Genomic DNA, 22,247 nt, shown 5'->3' on the forward strand with positions numbered 1-22,247 from the left:
CCTCTGTGTCAGGGCATCTCCGTGACCCGGACATCTCTGCCCCAAATGAAAACCGACAAAGGAACTTGGCTGAGTGTCAGAAATTAATGATGGAAGAAAGCCATTCCCTGTGGTGCATACGTAACCCCTCTGCTATTCGTGTTTCTCTACCGCCCAACGTTTCCAGCAGCCCAGCGAGCACTGGTTCTCGCCACCCAACCCCCATTTTTGGCTGAGAAGGAGCGGGGAGACTGAGGAGGGCCCCACCTGCAGCGATGAGGATGTACGGGTCCTTCAGCAGCGTGGTTAGCGGTGTCCCCTTCTGGCTCTGTCAGCAAAAATCAGGGGTTAAAAAGGTTGACGCGGCCACCGTGGCCCCCTCCTTCCCCAGGGGCTTACCTCTGGCTGGACCCGGGATGGCTGGAGCACACAGAGCTGAATAGCTACAAGAAAAAGGAAGGGAAAAAAGGTGCCCCAAGCACCTGCTGCAAACACCTGCTGACACGGATCACCTGCTGACACAGGTCACAGCCACCAAGAGCATGGCCAAGGTCCCCACATGGACTCACCTCCATCCAAGAGCACCAGGGCAGCCAGCACCAGGAACGGAGCTGTCTTCCCCACAAACTCATAGAGCACGCTCCCAAAGGGGGGGCCCACTGCAAGGAAGAGAAAGAGGAGCTGGTGCCAGGGCCTGGGACTGGTGCCCCCACCCCCAACTCCACTAGGACCGTCCATTTGTTCCTTGAGTTTGTACTTTGTTCCCAAAACTATTTGGGGGTGGCCACCCTACATTCTTCTCAGCTCAAGGTGCCCCAGCAACTCCCTCCAAGCAGTTTTCTACGCAAGGCATGGGCATGAGCATATGAGGGTCACCCCAAAAGTAAAGACCAGAGAGCAACCAGACCCAGGCCACACAACCGAGCTACTCAGGGAGCACAGGAAAATGGGTCAGCGCGGATCTTGTTCCTTCTAAACCAGCTCGGAGAGAACTCTGGGCTCCCCAGTGAAGGCTGGGGATGCAACAGGGAAAGGAGAGGACCCACATGTCCTCTCAAGGAAGGGATCTGTCCCTGGGGCAAGGGAGGTCAGCCAGGAGGAGGGGGGGAGGTCCGCGGGTGGGATGGTAATGTCCAAGAGAAGGGGTTCAGGCCTTCCTTTTACATCTGGACTCAGGAAGGTCTGGGTTGGTTTGTTTTGCCCAAGGTCACCCAGCAGGCTGGGGTGAGGCGGCAGGGGAGCCCACATCCTCCCAGGTCAGGAAGGTCCCACCGGTTTTCCAAGGGAGCAGTTATCATCACATGTCCTGTCCTCCCTCCGGTGCTGGGAGGTGGGCGCGGGGAATAAAAAGGGAACAGACTCAGAGTGGGCAGAGGGCAGGCTGTGGCCTCCAACAGCAGACAGGCCCTCCCCGCAGCCTGCTCCTGGAGGCCCTCACCCACCTAGCACCCCCATGGCCAGGCCTCCCAGGGCGATGCCCATGGCGTTGCCTCTCTCTTCGTCGTCCGTGTACACGCTGGCCAGCATGCCCATCCCTAAACAGGAGAAGAAATGGTCAACAGCCGAGCTGTCAAGGGAGCACCAAGAGAATCATCAGTGACTCGCCTGCCCAACTCTGGCCCGGACCTGTGAGCTCCCAAACCTGTCAGATTCGCAGAAATATAAGGCCAAGCCAAATCCAAGGGAGCAGTACCCTCCCGACGGACCCCCCCCCAATACCACCACTGACCCGGGGAGTCCCTGCACTGTTCCAACTGACTCTGCAAGGGGCCACCAGCCAAGGTGAGCCTGGGGACCCCTGCAACAGACCGAAGCTGTTCCCCCGGCCCCCCACCAGCCCCGGGCGCTGACTGATTGGGGTTTCGGGGCACCTACCAGCCACAGACGAACAGGAGGAGCCGATGCCCTGCAGCGACCTGGCGATGAGCAGGAAGGCGTAGCTGCTGGAGAAGGCGAACACTGCGGAGGGGGCGGCCGCGCCGCGCATCAGTGCCAGCCTGACGCGGGGCCACCGTCTCGCAGGGGCGCCTTGAGGCCATCCCTCGCCCCGACGGCGCATTTCCCTACTAACCGCGCTGTGCTCCTGTGCCGTGAACAGCTCCACCGACCCCCCTTCTGCAACCGCTGCCAGCACCCGGCCCGCCCCCCACCCCGGGGGACCCAGGCTCAGCGCCCAGCGTGTGGTCCTCGGAGCCCACGCGGGGACCCACACGCAGCCGGAAACAGCAGACACTTACTGATCGTGGACACAAACATGATGCAGAATCCCGCAAACATTGGAATTGGGTAGCCAATTCTGCAAAAGAGAGCCACGGGGAACGTCTGGTGACTGCTCCGTATTTCCCTAAGGCTTTGTATGGAGCCTTACCTTTGGGATCAGATGGAGGAGGGTTTGGTCGACTTTTCTAAAAATTCATATAGTTGGTGCTTCCTATGTGACCTTTTCGTGTTTGACTGCCTTGGAACGTGAATACATTTAAGGATTGCCACTCTGGACAGAAATTTCTCCGGAATAAATGTTAACACAATATTGGCAAGTAACCCAGGGCATGTCTAAAATACACAACACCCCGGTTTCCATCTTTTTATTATTATTCTTTAATTACTGTCTTTGCTAGAGCTTCTCCAAAGGGACAATGGCAAGCCAATGAGTCCAGTGAAAGGTCATCAGGTGATTCATCAGTGCGGCAGCAGAGACAACGGCACTACGTCTGAGAGGCATCAGGATACAAGGGGATATTCAAGTCTCCCTACGCGTTGACCTCGATGAGGCCAGCCTAGAGAACTAGGCCTTGATTTTGGTGCAAAACTTCAACATCCTATTTGCTCTTAAAGACCACAGTCCCTACAGGGCTCTGCCCCCCCGGGTGGACAGGGGCAGTGGGAAGACCCCGGCCTCCTGGTATCGCATCCGGCCCTACCGTGTGAGCCAAGTAAGCCACAGGCCACCTCCCAGCACTGGAGGGAAGACAGGAGATGTGGGTGATAAACTGCTACCAGGCACCTGGGACATAGAAGGTGCTTCAGAAAGGGTCTCCTCCCTCATCCCCTTTTCTTTCCTCTCTGTGCCTGCAGAGTATGCAGACTGCTTGGCTCCTGCTCTACAGATGGATGGGACAGGAGAGTGAAAGCAGCTTCCTGGCCCCTGCTGCCCTGGGTGGGAGGCCAATGCTGGCTGAGTGACTGACCATCCTCTAGCAGAACAGCCCAGAGCATCTCCAGGCTTTGTTTCCCTCCAGCCCTAGACCCTCGGGCTCCTGGATAGGAACCAAATGAGGACCAAGGAGTCCTGAGTCCCAGTCACTCAGCCTGGAAGTGAGTGACTGGGACTTCTAGTTTAGGCTTGACTAAAAAATCACGATAATGGGACACCTGGGTGGCTCAGCAGTTAAGTCTCTGTCTTCAGCCCAGGGCGTGATCCCGGGGTCCTGGGATCGAGTCCCACATCGGGCTCCCTGCATGGAGCCTGCTTCTCCCTCTGCCTGCATCTCTGTCTCTCTCTCTGTGTCTCTCTTGAATAAATAAATAAAATATTTTTAAAAAAATCACGATAACAATACCTTCACTTAAAGTTACATGCAGGGGCACCTGGGTGGCTCGGTGGGTTAAGCGGCTGTGTCAGCTCAGGTCATGACCCAGGGTCCTGGGATCAAGCCCTGCATTGGGCTCCCTGCTCAGTAAGGAGTCCGCTTCTCCTTTTTCCTCCCCACTCATGTTCTCTGTTGCTATCTCTGTCTCTCTAATAAATAAAATCTTTTTATTTATTTTTTTAAGATTTATTTATTTATTCATGATAGATGTAGAGAGACAAAGAGAGAGGCACAGGTACAGGAGAGAGAAGCAGGCTCCATGCTGGGAGCCCAAAGTGGGACTCGATCCCAGGACTCCAGGATCTCGCCCTGGGCCAAAGGCAGGCGCCAAACCGCTGAGCCACCCAGGGATCCCCAATAAAATCTTTTTAAAAAAATAAATAAGGGCAACCCGGGTGGCTCAGTGATTTAGCGCCACCTTCGGCCCAGGTTATGATCCTGGAGACCCGGGATCAAGTCCCACGTCAGGCTCTCTGCATGGAGCCTGCTTCTCCCTCTGCCTGTGTCTCTGCCTTTCTCTCTCTCTCTCTCTCTCTCTCTCTCTGTCTCTCATGAATAAATAAATAAAATCTTTAAAAAAATAAATTAATTAAATAAAATTAAAAAATGAATAAATAAAGTTCTACTCAATTCTCTAAGCACTTACAGCCATCAGCTCAACGATTTGACAAAGGCAGATGACCACCTCCCCATCTCACATGAGGAAACAGAGGCCACCAAAGTGACCTGTCAAATGCCCGCGGGCTAATTTCACTCAGGGCCATCCTGTCCAGTCCAGGGCTTTTCCCTGCAAACTTCACCACCTCCCCAGGAAGCCAAAAGACATATGTGGCTTTACACAGAATCTTTCCACAAGGTCCTCATCATACTCCCCCTCCTCTTTTTTTCTTTAACTGCTTCATGTGCTCCAGAAACTAGCAAAAATACAAATAACATCTCAAAATAGCATCATTTCAGACAGCCCTCCTCCCACTATCCCATGCAAAAGTCCCCCTACTGTGACCTGAGGTGAGCTTGCACTGCACCAGGTGGGGCTCAGAGCCAACCAGGCAAGTCAGGGCAGGATGCCAGGGTTCAAAACAGCACTTCAGATGGCCGTCAAATGACAGCTTCTCTAACCTCAGCTAGCCTGGAGCTGACTGCTCCATACTCTTTATTCACTTGGGCAAAAGAGCCCCACTCACAACACCAGGCCCTACACAGCACTGCAGGGTACTGAGGGAAGAAACTACCAGGAGGCTGAGAGCGAATTCATAGGCAATTCATTGCTTCTCAGCAACTCCTGCACATCTTGGGGGAAGAAGGAATTGTGGCGATGCCTGTAGCTGCCCTGCAATAAACCTAGGCTTCTCACCCCCTTTCAACATACTCCTTGGAAAACGATCTATTTGTCAAAGTTGTTGGAAATACCAGTGCAGCGATGCTCAGTCTGCAGCCGGATAAGTGGCCCGGGCCACCTGGCAGGACACATCCAGAGTAACTTCCTCTTACCAGGAGCCTCTAGCATTCCACAAGAACGTTAATAGGAAACTAGGAAGGGGACCACTCGTGATTCTCACCCCAGCTCCGTGAGGCAGCTGGCATGATCCTCATTTTTCAGATGACTACATTGAGGGCCAGGGAAATTAAGTAACCTGCCCCTAATTCAGGATAACGGACCTATCTTGAGTGCCTAGGGCGTGCCAGGTCCTGCTAGCATACATATTGGTGGGGGATCACACCGGGTGAGTGGAATGAATGCTCTATGGCTTAACGCCAGATGGCTCCATGCAGGGATGTGTACTTATATAGGATTCTTGTTATCAAGCCCAGGTCTTGTGTTTGCTTTAAAACCACTGCAGCTACTGTCTTTAAATCCCTTTGGGATTTTAATAAAGCATGTATGGAATAACCACATGGCCAAACACGAAGGAAACTCACAGGCTGGCCAGTCTAAACCTTCATGCTGGATGAGAACGTGGAGGTTCAAACACAGAGCAGCTCCCCCATGGTGCCAGAGCAAGCCCACCACTCTGGGGACCACGGGCTCACACCCCTTCTTCCTGTTACTGGACGCGCACGTACTCTGGACTTTCAGCGCTGGCCAAGCTGCTGCCTGGGCTGCCCGGTGGAAAGTGCTGGGCAGCATCTTTCCCCCAGGGCTCAGCCCTAAGGCAACAGGGCACAAGGGGCAGATCCTGGAGCTCTCCGCCCTCAAATTCTTCTGTTCCCCCTCCCCCACCGAACACGCACCTCCGAAGGAAAGATGTCCAGTGCCCCAGGGTCACCGGGAGATGGGCAGATCACCAGTGCCCTTTCTCCTTCCTCACAGTATCTCCTAAATGGACAGAGGCTCAAGTGACATTAATCATGAACATGTGAGTCAGCCTCTTGTCTCAGTGCTAAGCGGAGCTAGATCTGATGCAGCCTTTAGCGAAATGTCCCATTTCTATCCCCTTAGGCATCATCCCAGCCCACGATCATCCTCTTTAAGAGCATCAGGGAGCAGTTAATCCAATTGAAAATAGACTAAAAGTCATATATTGAATCCCCAGAAAAAAAGTACAAAGCAATAAAAGTTATGTTCATTATATATACCTACACACCAGTGGAGAAACTCCGTATTCCCTAACTCATCACTGAAAATCAATACTTTTTTTTCCTTTAATAACTAGCTTATCTTTGCCATAGAGACCAATGCAAGCTCCCTTCTCAGGCCTGTTAAAACTCAGGCTCCCTCAGGGCACCTGGGCGGCTCAGAGGTTGAGCGTTTGCCTTTGCCTCAGGGTGTGATCCCGGGGTTCTGGGATGGAGTCCCACATGGGGTTCCCTGCAGGGAGCCTGCTTCTCCCTCTGCCTAAGTCTCCATCTCTGTCTCTCATGAATAAATAAATAATCTTTTTGAAAATAATCAGTAACAAAAAATAAAATAAAACTCAGGCTCCCTCTGCCCTGGGACATGACAACAGCAAGGACACACAGTAGAGGATCTGGAAGGGTACAAAGCTATCATCAGAGGAGACAAGACGTCAAGGGTGACATCACCCTTCTCAGTTATCTTCTAGAAGGTGGTACAGCAAGTGAACATCGGGAAATGGGATGACGCCTTACATTGCTGAGATGTACCAAGGAGCTGATGGTCCATCGTTTCGTATGTAAAACAAAATTCTTCGGTTTAGTGCTCAGGTCTGTCTTTTTTGGCTGGTAGCTGCCTGCAGGGGGTTGTGGAGCCCTGGACTCCTCAGTGTGTGGGGGCGACCCCTGCTCCCTGACACGCAGCTCAGGTGGGGCCTTTGCTCCCCCAAGAAGCGCCCCATCCCACTGCCAGCTTCTCTTCACTGCACAAGTGAGACTGTGTCACACCATCCTAATGACATCTAGGACGGGAGATCCCTTTCAGGAGGGGCTGGCTTCCCTGTCCGCAGAAAAACTGAAAAGGTCACTGCTTCTTCCCACAAAGCCTACTTCAGACCAACTGGCTGAAGCTAGAGGAAAAAAAAAAAATCACGGCAGCCCATTCTGTAGAGATCCATGCCTTGCGGCTTCCTCCTTGTCATTCAGATGTGGACTAAGATTTGTGAGGACAAATAACCGGCTTTCAAATATAGGGGTAACTATGGAAATAAATTAAGCCACTGATGCTGGCTTGATAAAACGCAGACCTAGGAGACCACGAGGATGAGCGAAGGAGGGGGCCGAAGGTGCGGTCCCCCAGCACCCCAAGTGAACTCGTTCCCCGGCCATCCAAGGGCATCTGGAATAGTCTGGAATAGCTCCTGGTTCTCCAGATACAACCGCTACGGAAGCCCTGCGGTGAGCAAGTGAAGACCATGATGCCCCGTCCTTAACCTGATTCCTGGAGAGAAACCTGAAGGTGCCCTTCCATCGTCTGCCTGCCTGGGAACCCTCCCGTCAGGGGTACATAGGCCTCAAATTCACGTACAGGGCAGGTGGTAACAGACGCTGCTGGTCTAATGCCTCCTCCCCCTCCCTCTGACACACAGCTGCAGTCGTGAAATGAATAAACTGGGATTCTAAGTCACACGAGCCTCCAAGATAAAAGTCAAGCCAACCAAGGCACCTGCGGGCTTTGCAAAGTGTGTTGTTGTTTATGTGATCACTGCACTTGCTAAAATCAAAGGCTCTTCGCTCCCTCCTCTCTGGGCACCCCTTTGCAGTAAAAATATAGCCCCTGAAGAAGAAATGAAAACGGAAATAAAACAGGAATAAAACTCATATCATATTAGCCGCCCTGTGGGCACTTAAACATTTCTAGGGAATTGCCACTTTATACTCAGGGTCTGGAATGAGGGCTCTTATCCGGTATTTAGAACAGCAGATAGGCAGCCCGCCTCTTGTATCACCGGCCTGAAAGAGCCACTCGCAGCCGCAACTTGACCATGAACAGGAGGGTCTGGGCTGCGACGCATGTGATGATGAGTGGGTCCCACTTGCCGCAAATGGTTCTTGAAAGGAGTGGCTCCTACCAGCCTCCTGGGGGGGATGGAGAAGGCTTTTTTCCCCAAGCGCTGCAGAGATGCTGGCAAGCAGGGCCAGATCACACCAGGGGCTAGACAAAGATATTTTCCGGGGGGCTGGGGAGGTGAGGGAGGGTGTGTCCAAAAAAACCACACTAGTTTTTTCTAAACTCCCTGCTCAATGATTATACATAGCAATTGGGGGCGCCTGCATGGCTCTGTTTGGTTAAGTGTCTGCCCCTTGATTTCAGCTCAGGTCATGATCTTAGGGTCGTGAGATCAAGCCCCACGGCGGGGCTCCATGCTTAGGAGGGAGTCTGCTTGAGATTCTCTCTCCCTCTCCCCCTTCCCCCCATTATGCATGCGCTCTCTCTAATAAATAAATCTCTAAAAAAAAATCTCTAAAAAAAAATAGCAATCAATAACTCACCGTTTGGGCTTTCACTCCACTAGTTCAGCCTGGTACAATGAGAGAGAGCCCAAACAGATGCAAGAAGGACAGATTTTGACCTGCGCCATTGATTCTAAGTAGCTAAATGTAAAAGCTGTAAAACACTAAGCAGGTGGAAAGCACAGGAAGGGAGGAAGACACCCAGACAGAGTCTGGACACTGGCTCTGGTCCTGCCTCTGCCCTGGGGCGGGTGCTTTCTCTTCCACTCAGGAAGGGAACTGAGTCGGCACCCGCTTTGCAGTAAAAATATAGCCCCTGAAGAAGAAATGAAAACTTCTTTGCCTACAAAACGGCAGGACTGGCCCCAAAGCCCTTGCTGAAGCCTCTTCAAGCTCTGATGCTCCATGCTTTTCACCGCCCTTCTTTAATCAGAAACTATTATCCAACTGCAAAATGCTGTTTTCAACACACTTGTTTACAACGCTGACAATGTGAGTCACACATCTTGTTCATAATTGAGGATGCGATTGGCACAAATTATATCAAAAGACTATATACAGCAGCTCACAAGGAAAGTCCTGTTAAGGAAAGCAGAATGTAGCCCTTCTCTAAGCAGAGCCATGGGGCGCCCAGAAATGCTGCCGGTCCCCCCAAATTCATGTCTATTGGGCTTGGAAAGTATTTAAAAATATACACAAAAATTACGAGCGTTTTGGAGGGACGACAGAGTTTACGCTACATCAGTATTAAAATTTGTTTGCATTTCCATAATACAAGGTGCCACTGGAGAGGCTTTTGAAATTTGCTGGGTACCTGGGGGAACCAGTTAGGGATGCCAATTTTGTTCTAAATTGCAAAGCGGATTACTCATAAGAAAAGATTGACTTTCACAAGTCACAAAACAAAATTAGGTTTCTCTTGGAAGATTCCCCTTTTTTGTGCCCCAAATAGTGTTGGGTGACTACAAACGGTAAACTCTTTGGAGTATTTCATAGGATAAAAGGTCCCACTGGCTTTAAACAAGCTTCTTCCCCATGGTGTGAGCAAAGCATTGAAAACGAGAGTGAGGTTTTTAAAAAAGCTTTTCATTTACCATTTGCATTTGGAAGATTGGAATACTCACACCATTTTGGCCAAGTCCCTAAGTGCTGTGTTAAGCATCTCAGCTAGGAACATCCGTGCCCAAGTGATTGAAGACATTACTGTTGTAACGCCTTGCCAATTTTCCTCATGTAGCGTTTGAGCTGTTTGCTTTCTCAGAATACAAAACCCAGAGACATCTTCTGTAATTACACCAGATGCATTTAGAGAAGCACTCTTGGAGGCTGAGAACAACCCTACAACTACGGTTTGGTTTTCTTGCTGAAGAAGAGAGGAACCTGCAAATGGCACCTCAGTAACGATGCTTCGAGGTGGGGCTCCCAGTCACCCTGTCCTCATGAGGTTCATTTGCACTTAGCACACTTTACCCAGAAGCTTCATAATATTGCTTGACACAATATTGGGGGGCTGGACGTGGCTTGGGATTGTTAAAATGTCTTTGGTGGCCCCACTACCCGGTCCAGAGAGTCAAACTGCAGAAGTTTAAAAACATGCTTCCATCCAACTGGCCACAGGTATGTGACCAGTAACCCATGTGTGTCTCTGGGTAGCCTGTGCTGGGGGAGACCAGATCTGTCTCTCTGAGCCTCTGCCACCACCCCGGGCCCCCTCACTCAACAGACCTCCTCTTCTCTGCCCCAGAGCTGGCCCCACTCTCATAGGAGCCCTTTGCTTGCTTGAATGCTCTGCTGTTACGGTCTTGAAATGCTCAATGATGTTTGAACAAAGGACCCTGCAAATGACATAGCTGGGCCTGCTTCCCCTACCACAGGCCAAAGCCTGGGTAGAAGCAAAGATGTCCCTGCTCCCAGCCTACATGGGGTGCCAGGCTGACCTACTGAAAACCATGCTTGGCTCCCACCTCTTCAACTTGGCTCTAGAACCTCTAGTGGCTCCCAAGCACCCCCCTCACACCAACAAAACCCCCTCCTCTCCCAACCTGGCACTTGGGGCCACTTACAGCCTTGTCTTGGACCCTCCTTGTCACCTTGACTACCTTATTCAGACTCATTCCACCCACGGGCTCCTTGCCTACTGTAATCTTTGTCTCTGCTCATGTGTCTGGGGCTGGTTCACAAGTAGGACGCTGGGCACTCCCCTCTACCATTTTTTCTGCCTTTAGAGCTATCACGTTTGTAGAGCAACCCACCCCACCACTCACACTGCCCCAGCTCCCCCTCTTTGCAGCACCACCTTCAGGGATTGCCTCTTCCTTTTCTCTGCAAGCCTCCTGTCCTATACTTTGATCCCCAAGGTACCAAGCAGAGCTAGGCCACCTCAGCTGTAGAAGAATACTTGCCGGATGGCCACTGACAGCAGAGATGCGAACAATTATTCAAAATTCAGAGGGGTCCAAAAAAAAAATCACCCAGAATATCCAGATTAACATAAAGCTGGCTTGGGGCATTATTCACTGGTTTGACTTCTCCAAAAAACAGCCTCACTTTTCTATTTGTGCACTGGGACGCAGCTCAGTAGCTGGCCAGGGAGCTGTTTACACTGCCCAGGGCCTCAGAGCCAGCTAAGAGGTCCATCTACTGGTCTTTCTCCACATTCCCCCCACCCCTCTCCAACTGCCATCTTGAGCCTTTACTACGCCAGCTTGAAAGCAAACCACCCTGGCTTTCTATAGGGAAGTGGATGACCCGGGGTAGAAGAAAAGACAGAGCTGTGTGACACACAGAATCCAATGCTGATGCCATGGTGGCTGCAGAGGTCTTGCTACCCAAGGGTGATTCTGACAAATGTACTACTGAAATCTGGCATTTAGACAGAACCTGAGTTCTCCCACTCGGGGAGGGACCCTTTACTCTGTTTCAATAGTTTCTTATTTTCTAAGTGATAGAAGGGGCAACCAAAAGGTTGAACAAAAGGGATATCACAATTAAGGAGAGAAACATGAGGAGGAGGAGGGTGAGGGTGCAGGGTTCTCCCTACCTCACCCACCACTGGTTTTCCACATTCTGATAAATGAACAAGAAACAGAATTCTAGGGAGAAAAGACCTTGCAACAATATAAATATAAAATTCCTAGGCCAGATGGCACCTGGATGGCTCAGTAGGTTGAGCCTCCAACTCTTGGTTTTAGCTCAGGTCACGATCTCAGGGTTGAGGGATCGAGCCCGGCATTGGGCTCCATACTCAGTGCAGAATTGGCTTCAGATTCCTTCTCCCAGGTCCCCCTCTGCCCCTCCCCATGTGCACTCACTTTATCTCTCTCTCTCTCTCTCTCTCTCTCAAATAAATAAACTCTTTTAAAAAGACACCAACCAAAAAAAACCCCTCCTTGGCCAAAATTTCAGCACCTACCCACCTGTTGGTCAACAACCCTATGAAGGGGTTGGTCAGGAGCTGGATGGTGGCTTTAGAGGCAAAAAGCAGGCCAACTTGCACATTTTCATTCAGGAGAGCTTTGTCTTCTCTGGGACAGTCAGGAGGCGCAGCAGATGTATTAGTCACCGGGTGCTGCGTGGTGGCCAGCTGCAGCAGCCCCTCGGGGGGTCCTTTGGGGCTGCCAGTCCCCAGGACCACGGTGGAGTTGTCATAATAAGAGAAGATGCTCTGGAAGCTGTCTGAGGTAGAGGTGGTGAGCACTGGCTTGGGAGTCTGGATTTCCGTGGCATTCTTCTCATGATTAATGCTGTACAAGTAACTTGGGATGATAGGGACTGCGGGCAAAAACACAACAGGGAGGCTGTGGCTATATGGGAGCCCACCCCGGGACCAACGGCAGCAAAATGACGGTTGTGTCAGATGCCACCCGGGGCCCAGAGTGGTCTGCCCCTGGAATGGGATCCCTGGGCCCACACTGGAAGGGCCTCACGCGGCAGAGCTACTGGAGAAAACAAAGCCCCAGGAGGCCAGGAGAGCTCCAGCCGCCCTCAGAGCCAGCTACTGTGCAGGAGGGACCTGCCTGGGGTTCTGGGCCTCTGTGGGGTTGCTCATTCAGGGTTCCCTTACATTAGGAGAGCAAAATGTGGTCTGAAGTCTGTTCAGTGCTGACCTGGGGTCAACAGGAGCTCCCCAGAGAGAGAAACTCAGAAAGACCTTTAAGTGAATGAATCCAGGAAAGAGGCATCTCAATTTCATTACGGGTCTTAGGGGAAAAATAAACCCACAGGAAGTAATAACTCGGAAATCCTGCAACAGGCCCACTTCATCTTTCCATTACTTGAGTCGGAAGTCCCCCCAATGTTTCATGCAACCCGGAAAATGGAAAAACTCCTGAGACTTCTACAAAGGCAAAGAAAAACTCATGTAAAAGCAGCTCTGGGCCTGTGTGTGACAACAAAGCATTCCACACAAAGGAGAAGCATGGTCCTTGTTACTGAACTCTGATGAGATCCCTACCCAGGTAATCCTGGAGGTGAGAACCCGCAAATGCAGAGGAGGGGAATAACCCATCCCTGAGAATCCAATTTCTTTTAAAAAGCTATTCATTAAAATTTTGGAGATTTTTAAGAAAAGTACACCAAATACTGTGCTCTTAATGGGGCTTATTAGGAGCCCTGGATTTTAATTATTTAGTTCTTCAAAACTCCATTGTAGAGAAAAGACTAAAATCCAACACTGTTCAAACTGCTCTTGAAAAGGTCCCGAAACGTTTCCACCTGGAACCTTGCACACTAATACAACATATTTCCAGGTCACTTCCCTTTTGGGAGGGAGGGATGCTGACCCTTTCCTTTAAATGATAAGCCAAATTGTTAATAACTATTAACATAATTCCAGGTTAGCATAAAAATATTCATCATTTTTGCATAATAATTATTGTAATAATAATAAGGTCAGCATAATTTTTTTGCATAATAATTATTGTAACGTTATTTCGAACCCCGAGGGATTGCCGGTTCTTAGTAGAAATCTTTTCATCGCGGTCAGAGCAGGCAGGGGGAAGCAGGAAATTATCAGGAGGAAACACAAGTTCTGGTTCTCAACAGATGTCACATTTTTTGACCTGACCACCAGGAAAACGAAGCCACAAAACGCGGCTGCAACCAGCCCAGTGGGCAGACGTGGGGATGGGGGCGGGGGGCGCGGGGAGGAAGGAGGTGCTTTTGCAAAGTGTGTCCCCCAACCTTCCCGGGGCGCGCTCCGGCAGGGGAGGTGGGGCGGCCGGGGACGGGGTCCCTACGTACCCACGACGGTGAGCAGCATGTTGTCCAGCAGCAGCGCCAGGAACACGATGAACAGGATGAGCTTCCTGGAGTGGCGGCTCTCCAGCAGCCAGCGGAGCAGCGCCGGCGCGCTCAGGGCCATGCTCGGCGGCTGGGCTGCGGGCGGGGGCGGGCGCGCTGAGGGGCGGCGGCCCGGGGGCTCCCCGCGCCCCGCACACCCCGGCCGGGTCCCCGCGCCCCCCGCTCTGCTCACCTGCGGCGGCTGCGCCCTCGGGGCACCTGCGCTCCGGCTCCGAGACGCGCGCCCGCGGCGTCGGGGCGCGAACCCGGGGCCCCGCGCCCCCCACTCCTCCCGCCCCGTGCGTCCTGCGGCCCCGCTCGCCCCGGGCGCCCCTCCCCGCCGCCCCCGCCGGGCCCCCCGCTACCTCGAGGTCGCCTGCGGCTGCCTGCCCCGCGCCCCGGGCTCCGTCCGTCCGCGCGGCTCCACCCCAGCGCCCCGCCGCCGCCGCCGCCGCCGCGCGCTTTACCCGGTCCGGCTCTGACGTCACGGCCGGCGGGGCGGGAGGGCGCCACCCCCAGTCCCGGCCTCGGGGGCCCCCACCCTGCCGGGACCGGAGCCCGCCTCCCCGCCCTCCGCCGCGCCCCCGCGGCGACGGCGACCCAAGGGATGGAGAGGTCCAGGGCCCCGGTTCGCGCTTCCTCCTGGCCAGCTGCTCCCCGAGCCTCGCTGCCCCCTGACACTGGCCGTGAGGACAGGAAGGCTGCTGGGTGGGGGTCGCAGGGTGTCGGGAGGCAGGGACGGTCTCTTTCCCGGGGAAGGCGCGCTGCGCCCCACCGCTCCTCTCCTGTCGCCCCTCTGGAGCATGATGCAGGGTGCCGCTTGGGGTCTTTGACCAGCAGGTCCTTGGGTACCCTCACAGGGAAAGGGGACACCGATCCATCACCCTCTAGTGGGAGAGGGGACGTGAGGACCCCAGGCCCTGGAGCCTAGGACTCCGAAAGTAGGAGCAGGGGCCTGGGCCTCTGGAGCCCCCAGGAGTAGGTCACCCTGGACAGGGGACACTAGAGACCAGGCAAGTACCTGGCACGTTAGCAAAGGGACTGAGGAGGCAGCTGGCCCAGACTCTGGATGCTGTCTGTAGTCCTCTGCTGGGCGCTGTGCCAGGTGGGGAGGTGGGGAGGGAACCTGGGGGGGGGGGTTCAGGTTAGGACAGACACGGTGCCCGTTTGTGGGTGCTCAGGAGCTGTAATCCTCACTACCAAGGGGTAAGGGCCCACTCTTGATTTCCAAGGTCCCTCCATTTTATAAGCAGCAGAGAAACAAACCGATGTCCCCCTGACACAGCTGGAGCTTTGGAGACCCTTCTAGGGGGTGGAAAGAACTGGAGCTATTTTCTTAGAAAGCCACTTAGAATAAATGTTACTCTGCTACAGTCTCCTAACCTGGAGCCCAGCCTTGTTTTATTAATGTTGGTTAATTGTCAGCTGGAAGCTGCCTACAGCGGGGGGGGGCGGGGGGGGGGCATGGTGCTCCCCCCACCCTCTCACCTCCTTCCTTCCATACACCCCCATGCTCCCCCTGATGTGTGAGAAAGATGGTTGGATAAGTAAGTAGGTCAGTAACATGGGGACTCCGGGATGTCCCAGGATGTGTCAACTTAAATATTAAACAGGGAGAGAAGGAAAACCACTTAGGAGGAGAGGGCAGATGGCAGGGAGTCGTGTAGATGGCTGTGGAGGGTGTCACCCCCACGGAGTGCCCCCAAGAGCCCGGAGTTCCAGAACCCAAAGACACAGGCTCTGCTCCATGCTTCCTTGGGCAGAGAGGTGTCATGGTTAAGCGCTCTTGTCAGGATGCCTACCTGGGTCCTGTTCTGCTACTTCCTTGATAGGTGACCTTGGGCAAATTACGTAGCCTCTCTGTGCCTTAGTTTCCCCGTCTCTGAAATGAGGATACTAACTGCGACAACTGTGGGGTCGTGGTAAAGGTGAAATGGGAATCCCTTAACACAGTGCCCCGCGCAAAGCAAAAGCTTGGTGTATCCGCCATCCATTCCTCCAATAAATATTTATTGAGTGCTTACTATGTGCCAGGCGCTATGGTTGATGCTGGGGGACAGTAATGGCTCAAGCAGGCAAAAATCACCATTCTTGGGGTGCCTACACATTCTGGTAGCAGTGCCATACAGGTGAACACAGGAAGCCACACCAGCTCCAGCTCCAGCCCAGCCAGTGGGAGGAATCTGGAGCCCACGAAAAAGCCACTCTCCATGCTCCCTCCCTCTGATCTCTGCCACCACCCCTGGAGCATCGTGGCCACAACAGCGTCTTCACACTTTTCACTGATACCCACAAAAGAATGCTCTAAAAATCTGTATGCCCCACACATATTTGAGTTGGCATCTAACATTTTTTTTAATAGATTTAAATGCTTTGGGGTATAGTGTATATGTGACCCTTATATATAAACCAGCCTAACTCTCACTTAAACGCACCCAATGGAATATAAATAGTACAAGAACGTAAAACCACCGTATTATACTAAAAAAAATACAATGAAGTTTTTCTTTAAGCCAAAAATTTTACATTATATTCTTTATGCCTTCAAAGTATATTTTCGCTGCACTTCCAACAGAATTTGATCCAACTGTAATGTTTTTATCACTTCTTTATTTACCACCTTGTCTATTACATAAACTGCAACAAATTATGAATATGCATCAGCTTTAAAATAGTTTTTTTTCTGGCTGTATGTTCTAAGTTTTAAAATTCCCTTTACAATCGTGTTATTGGAACAATCATTAAGGCATCATACACACATAAGAATTTTGATAAATGAATATTAAACATAGTAAGAAAAATTGTAGGGGTGCCTGGGTGGCTGTCAGCTAAGCATCTGCCTGCGGCTCACTCAGGTCATGATCCCAGCGTCTCAGGATTGAGCCCCACATTGCGCACCTGCTCAGCAGGGAGTCTGCTTCTCCCTCTGCCCCTCACCCAGCTCATGCTCTCTCTCTCTCTCTCAAATATATAAAATAAAAAAAAAAGAAAAGAAAAGATAGAAAGAAAGAGAAATTGTATTAGAAGTGCATGACTCAGTGAGATGGATCGGGGAAGGATTTTTTGAGCCTTGACAAAACAGACACTAACATTGCCTCTGGATGCTCTTGGTTTTGTGCCTCTGGACAATATAACACAGTAAGGTAGTAAGAATCAGGTTGGATGAGAGTTGAGCCTCTTCTCCGACCAGTGGGAGACAGGAGATTTAGTGAACGGGGAGGTGATATAGGAGCAACCTCATGTCTCTACCCGGGTCCATGTCAATCCTTTAAAATAGAGGACATGTGTAAATCGAGGGTCTCCCATGGCTTGGGACTGAGGAGGCAGCTGACACTGCCTCATATACCCAGCGTCCTGGCATTCCAGGTTGAAGATCCAGCCTGGGATGCCCAGTCTGGTCTGGATCTTTGGGACTCCATAAACTTCTCTTACCCCACTTAGCCCCTGCCTTCCCCTTCAGCCACCCTGGTTCCTCTCAGTGTTTCTCTGCCTCAGGGCCTTTGCACTGTTCCCTTTGCCTGAGAAGTTCTTCCCCTTCTTCTCCTAGCTATCACCTTCTCATTCTTCTTTATCAGCCCTAATGTCACTTCTTTTTTTTTTATAAATTTTTTTTAAATTTTTATTTATTTATGATAGTCACAGAGAGAGAGAGAGGCAGAGACACAGGCAGAGGGAGAAGCAGGCTCCATGCACCGGGAGCCCGACGTGGGATTCGATCCCGGGTCTCCAGGATCGCGCCCTGGGCCAAAGGCAGGCGCCAAACCGCTGCGCCCCCCAGGGATCCCCCTAATGTCACTTCTTAGGAGAAGCCATCCTTTCATGGAAACCCCACCTCCATTATCAGACAGGGCCTTCTCTTTTAAACCCTCACGGAACAGTTACTTCCTCCAGAACTTGTCTGCCCATGAGGAATAATATTCCCATGAGTGTAATCAATTATCTCTGTCTCTCTAGGTTATAGGACAAGGGCCACTCTTTTTGATCATCACCAAGATTGCTGAACACAGTCGATGCTTATTAAGTGCCTGTAAAGAGTATGAGCACTGGGCAGGTAGGGTTCCCTTCTGATGCAGAGCCATGGGAACCAGAGAGAAATCACCTTTGCTCAAAATGGAAGATTCTATTTTTCTTTCTCTCTCCCCTGCTGGAGGCCACTCCTTGAAGACCAGGCTCTGAGAAAGCCTCCTAGTAACACATTTGTTCTTACTGGGAACTAGGATCAGTGAGCTCAGCCACCGACCCCCCCTGCCTCCACCCGCTCCCATCCTTTTCAAACACTAGGGACTGGAAAGGTACAAAGGTGCCACCAGGGTTGACTTTTTGCAGTAAATTTCAATATTTAGGAACGATAAGGCATGAATGATAGGGAGCTGCTTCGAACATAGCAGCTATTTGAAATAGGCGTTATTCGAGATAAACTAGAATGAATCCAAGCTATAAATAGCATCCTGCCTGGGTCACTTTTACAAGTTATATGACTTTGGGCTTTTACTAAGCTCCTTTGTGCCTTATTCCTCATCTGTCATTCAAGCATGATAAGAGGCCCCCTCCCAGAGCTGTTATGGGGATTCAAGGAGATGATGCTTGCCTGGTGCCAGGCACACAGCAGATGTTCACACTCATAAAATATTGTCTGGCATTGGAAAAAGACACATGAAAAGATGTTTAACATCGTTCATCATCAGGGAAATGCAAATCAAAACTACAATGAGATATCGCCTCACACCTGTCAGAATGGCTAAAATCAAAAACACTAAGTAGCGTGTTGGTGAGGATGTGTAGAAAAAGGACTCAACTGCACTGTTGATGGGAAGGCAAACTGGTGCAGCCACTGTTGAAAACAGTGTGGATGTTCCTCGAAAAGTTAAAAATGGAACTACTGTATAATCCAGGAATCATACTACTGGGTATTTACCCAGAAAATTAAAAAAAAAAAAAACATTAATTCAAAGGGATACATGCATCCCTATATTTGTAACAGCACTATTTACAGTAGCCAAACTATGAAAGCAGCCCAAGAGCCCGTGGATAGACAAATTGATAAAGAAGATTGAATGTGGATATGTGTATAGTGGAATATTATTCAGCCATAAAAAAAGAATGAGATCTTGCCATTTTGCAACAACATGGCTGGAGCTGTAGAGTATAATGCTGAGTGAAATAAGTCAGTCAGAGAAAGACAAATACCATATGATTTCACCCCGTGTGTGGAATTTAAGACACAAAACAAATGAACAAAGGGGGAGAGAAGAGAGGCAAATCAAGAAACAGAGTCTTCACTCTAGAGAACACACTGCTGTGGACCAAAGGGGAGATGGGTGCAGGGGTGGCGGGAACAGGTGATGGGGATGAAGGAGTGCACCTGTTGTGACAAGCCCTGGGTGATGTATGGAAGTGTTGCTTCACTATATTATTCACTTGAAACTAAATATAAATAACACCATTAACTATACTGGAATTAAAACAAAATGAAATCAAAATTTTAAAAAGTGTTCTCTGGCATTGGAAAAGTGAATGTGCTGAGTACCTGGAAGGTGTAGGTGGTCCGTGGGGAAAATTTTCAGGTACTCGCCCTATAAGAGAACTTGGAATTAAGGAAAAGATTCCACTCCCAGGCATTGAACTGGGAAAGGCAAATAGTGTTCGGAGGCATCTTCAAAAGACAGCATAGTTCTGAGCCTAGTGAAGCCCGATGGCAACATGGTGGGGGGGGGGGGTAGGAGCCAGTGTGCCCCCCTGGAGAACCAGGCACAGGGCACCAGGTACGTCACCCAAGGGGAAGCCCGAATGGCTACCAAGCTCATGCCACTCAGGTACGCTAGTGATCAGAGAAATGCCAAAGACCATGAGAAACAACGAGACACCCATTGGCCCGGCAACAGTTAGGAAGTTGGGTAAATGCCATTTGTTGGTGAAGATGTAAGGAAATGGGGATCCTGATCTTGGGGTGGGGTGGGGACTGGTGCAGGCTTCCTGGAGAGCCATCAGGACCGCTTGGGGGAATGAAGTGAACAGGGCCCCTCCGATCCAGCCTATGTCTCCCCCTGCCTGTGTCTCAGGGAAATCCCTACGAGGGCCAAAAACGGGTAGACCTTGCAGTGCCCTCGGCAGCAGTGGGCAGCTGGAGGCAAGCCTGGTTTCCATCATTAGAGAATAAAGAAGTGAAACTGGGAGGAGCATCCTGGAGCCCTTAGAAGTAGCACAGATTTCACAAAACGTTGAGTAGGAAAGAAGGAGGGGGCGGGGAAGAGCAAGTTCTACGGCATGATTGCATGTTGGTTCATCTAAAGCGCGCAGAGCACCCCATACATATCCAAGGCTGTGTACTGAGTGCACAGGAGCGGATGCCTTTGTCGGGGAGGGGCCCAGGAACGGGGGGATCTGGGGTGAGGTGGAAAGTGGAAAGAAGTGGGGATAAACCAAGAAATGGGCCTTGCAAGGACCAGTGACCATAGTGTGCACAGATGATCAGCTCTCTGTACACAAGGTTCCTTCCCAAAGACACTGTCAGCCATGGAAGCCTGGAAAAGACAAAGGCTTTCCGTGCAGAGTTGGCATATGGGCTCCACGTGGACCGTGTCTCCCAGGGACGGGCAGGGCTGTGCTGTGTCTCAAGCCCGACTGAAGGGAAATGACAGCAGATGGAAACCCAGATCCTCAGGAAAGAACGAAGAGCTGCAGAAAAGGTAAATAAATATCTGGCGAGATGCAAAAGACTCAGATGTTTTCTGCTTTTTCCCCTCTCTCTTATTTTAACCTTTTCCATTTACTTTATAAACCTTTAACTCTTTAAAAATATAACACTGTCAAAAAAAAAAAAAAAGTACAACACCGTTTTGATGGATTCCTGACCTGTGTGGCTGTATTACTTCTAACAACGATAACTTAAGGGGTGAGGGTGGTGAAGATGTTATAAAGTGACCAGACTTCTGTGTTTTGTGTGCAGTGGTATATCATTAACGATAAATGGACTGAAAAAATTAAAGGTGTGTATTGTAATCTCTCAGGCACCTGTAAAATATAATGCAAAGAATAGCAAAACAGCTAAACAGGAAATGAAAATTAAGTGGAATTCTATAAAGTGTTCGGATAATTTTAGAAGGTGGGGAAGGAGGAACAGATGAGCAAAAACACAGAGGAGTCAATAACATGATAGATAAAATCCAGCTATACCCCAAATTACATTAAGTGGTAATGGACACTATCATTGAAAGACAGAAATTGTCCGAATGGATTTTAAAAAATCGTCTGACCTCTACGCTGCCTATAAGAGACACTCTTTACGTATAAAGACACAGACGGGTTGAAAGTCAATGGGTGGGAAAAATATACCAGGCAAACCGTCACCATAAAAGGGTAGAATAATTGTATTAATGTCAGATCACATTGATTCCCAAACAAAATTTTAAACAGAGATAAAAAGAAGGTCCTCTCGTCATGACTAAAGTGATCAATGCCGTAGGAAGACACAGTCATCATAGTGGGTATGTTCATCATAATAGAGCTTCAAAACATATGAAACGAAGCCAGAAAAGGAGAAAAAAGACAATTTCACAATCCTAACTGAAGGATTTTTTTTTTTTTTAAGATTTTATTTATTTATTCATGAGAGAAACAGGCTGAAGGAGAAGCAGGCTCCATGCAGGGAGCCCAACATGGGACTCGATCCCAGGTCTCTAGGATCACACCCCGGGCTGAAGGCGGTGCTAAACCGCTGAGCCACCCAGACACCCCTAATTGAGGGATTTAACACTTCTTTCCCCTCAACTGATGGAACACCTGGACCAAAAGAATCAGCAGATATTTGAGATCAAAACAATACCAACAACCACATTGGCCTAATTGATATTTATTTACCCTGAACAATAGCGGGCTGCATTCTTTTCCGGTGATCGTGGAAGGTCTCAGCCAGGCTTCATCACATTCAAAGGGTTTTTTTTGTTTGGTTGGTTTTGGGGTTTCGGGTTTTTTTTCCCTTGAAGCCAGCTCGATCAGTTGCTGAGCATACATATAAATAATGAGGTTACGATCGGTGGGGGGAACAAGCGCATTTCATTTCCATTCCTTTCTGAGCTCTTCTGCATACTGCAAAAGAACATTTTCTGTTTAAAATTGAACCAAATCTGTTGTGGTTGAAGAGGGAACGGCAAAGCAAATGTCAATTCACTTGAAGGACGCTTTGCTGACTGCCGATAAAATTAAGTCATAGATGCTCTGACTTAATAATCCAATCACTGAATTAACTGGCTTCATGCGGCATTATCTGTAAAACGCAGGTCTCCAGGTTTGGCCACTTTAATAGAATCACCAACCTGTCTGAGGACATTCGCTGTAATTGAGGGCGGCAAGGAGCCAGCCAGCTGTGAAGAGCGGTGTTTCATTACCTTCATGCCTTGAATTTGCACCCTCACTTGCCGTCATCCCCAGTGGCTACCCCAACGGCCACCCAGGCCTCCCACAGTCCACCCTCCTCACCACCAGCTGGAGAGAGCTCCCAGACACCAGTGAGGTCATGCTCTTCCCTGTTCTAAGGCAGTGGCCTTCACTTGG

General features: G+C 50.4%; 1 protein-coding gene across 6 annotated transcripts in view; it reads right to left on the reverse strand.

Annotated features, from left to right (window-relative positions):
* The window catches only part of SLC18A2 (solute carrier family 18 member A2), a 114,670-nt gene extending 100,528 nt beyond the window's left edge, over positions 1-14,142 (reverse strand). For all 6 annotated transcript variants that reach the window (XM_077877486.1, XM_077877481.1, XM_077877484.1 and 3 more), the window contains exons 1-9: positions 14,063-14,142; positions 13,659-13,793; positions 11,834-12,188; positions 2,217-2,275; positions 1,855-1,938; positions 1,422-1,514; positions 549-638; positions 379-422; positions 247-307 (exon numbers count right to left, since the gene is read on the reverse strand). In XM_077877486.1, coding sequence (XP_077733612.1) covers positions 247-307; positions 379-422; positions 549-638; positions 1,422-1,514; positions 1,855-1,938; positions 2,217-2,275; positions 11,834-12,188; positions 13,659-13,779 — 907 coding nt within the window. In that variant the 5' untranslated portion in view covers positions 13,780-13,793; positions 14,063-14,142. The remainder of the gene's footprint in view (positions 1-246; positions 308-378; positions 423-548; positions 639-1,421; positions 1,515-1,854; positions 1,939-2,216; positions 2,276-11,833; positions 12,189-13,658; positions 13,794-14,062) is intronic.
* Between the last annotated feature and the right edge of the window lie 8,105 nt (positions 14,143-22,247).

This window comes from Canis aureus, chromosome 29 (assembly GCF_053574225.1).
Source record: "Canis aureus isolate CA01 chromosome 29, VMU_Caureus_v.1.0, whole genome shotgun sequence".
Taxonomy (NCBI): domain Eukaryota; kingdom Metazoa; phylum Chordata; class Mammalia; order Carnivora; family Canidae; genus Canis; species Canis aureus.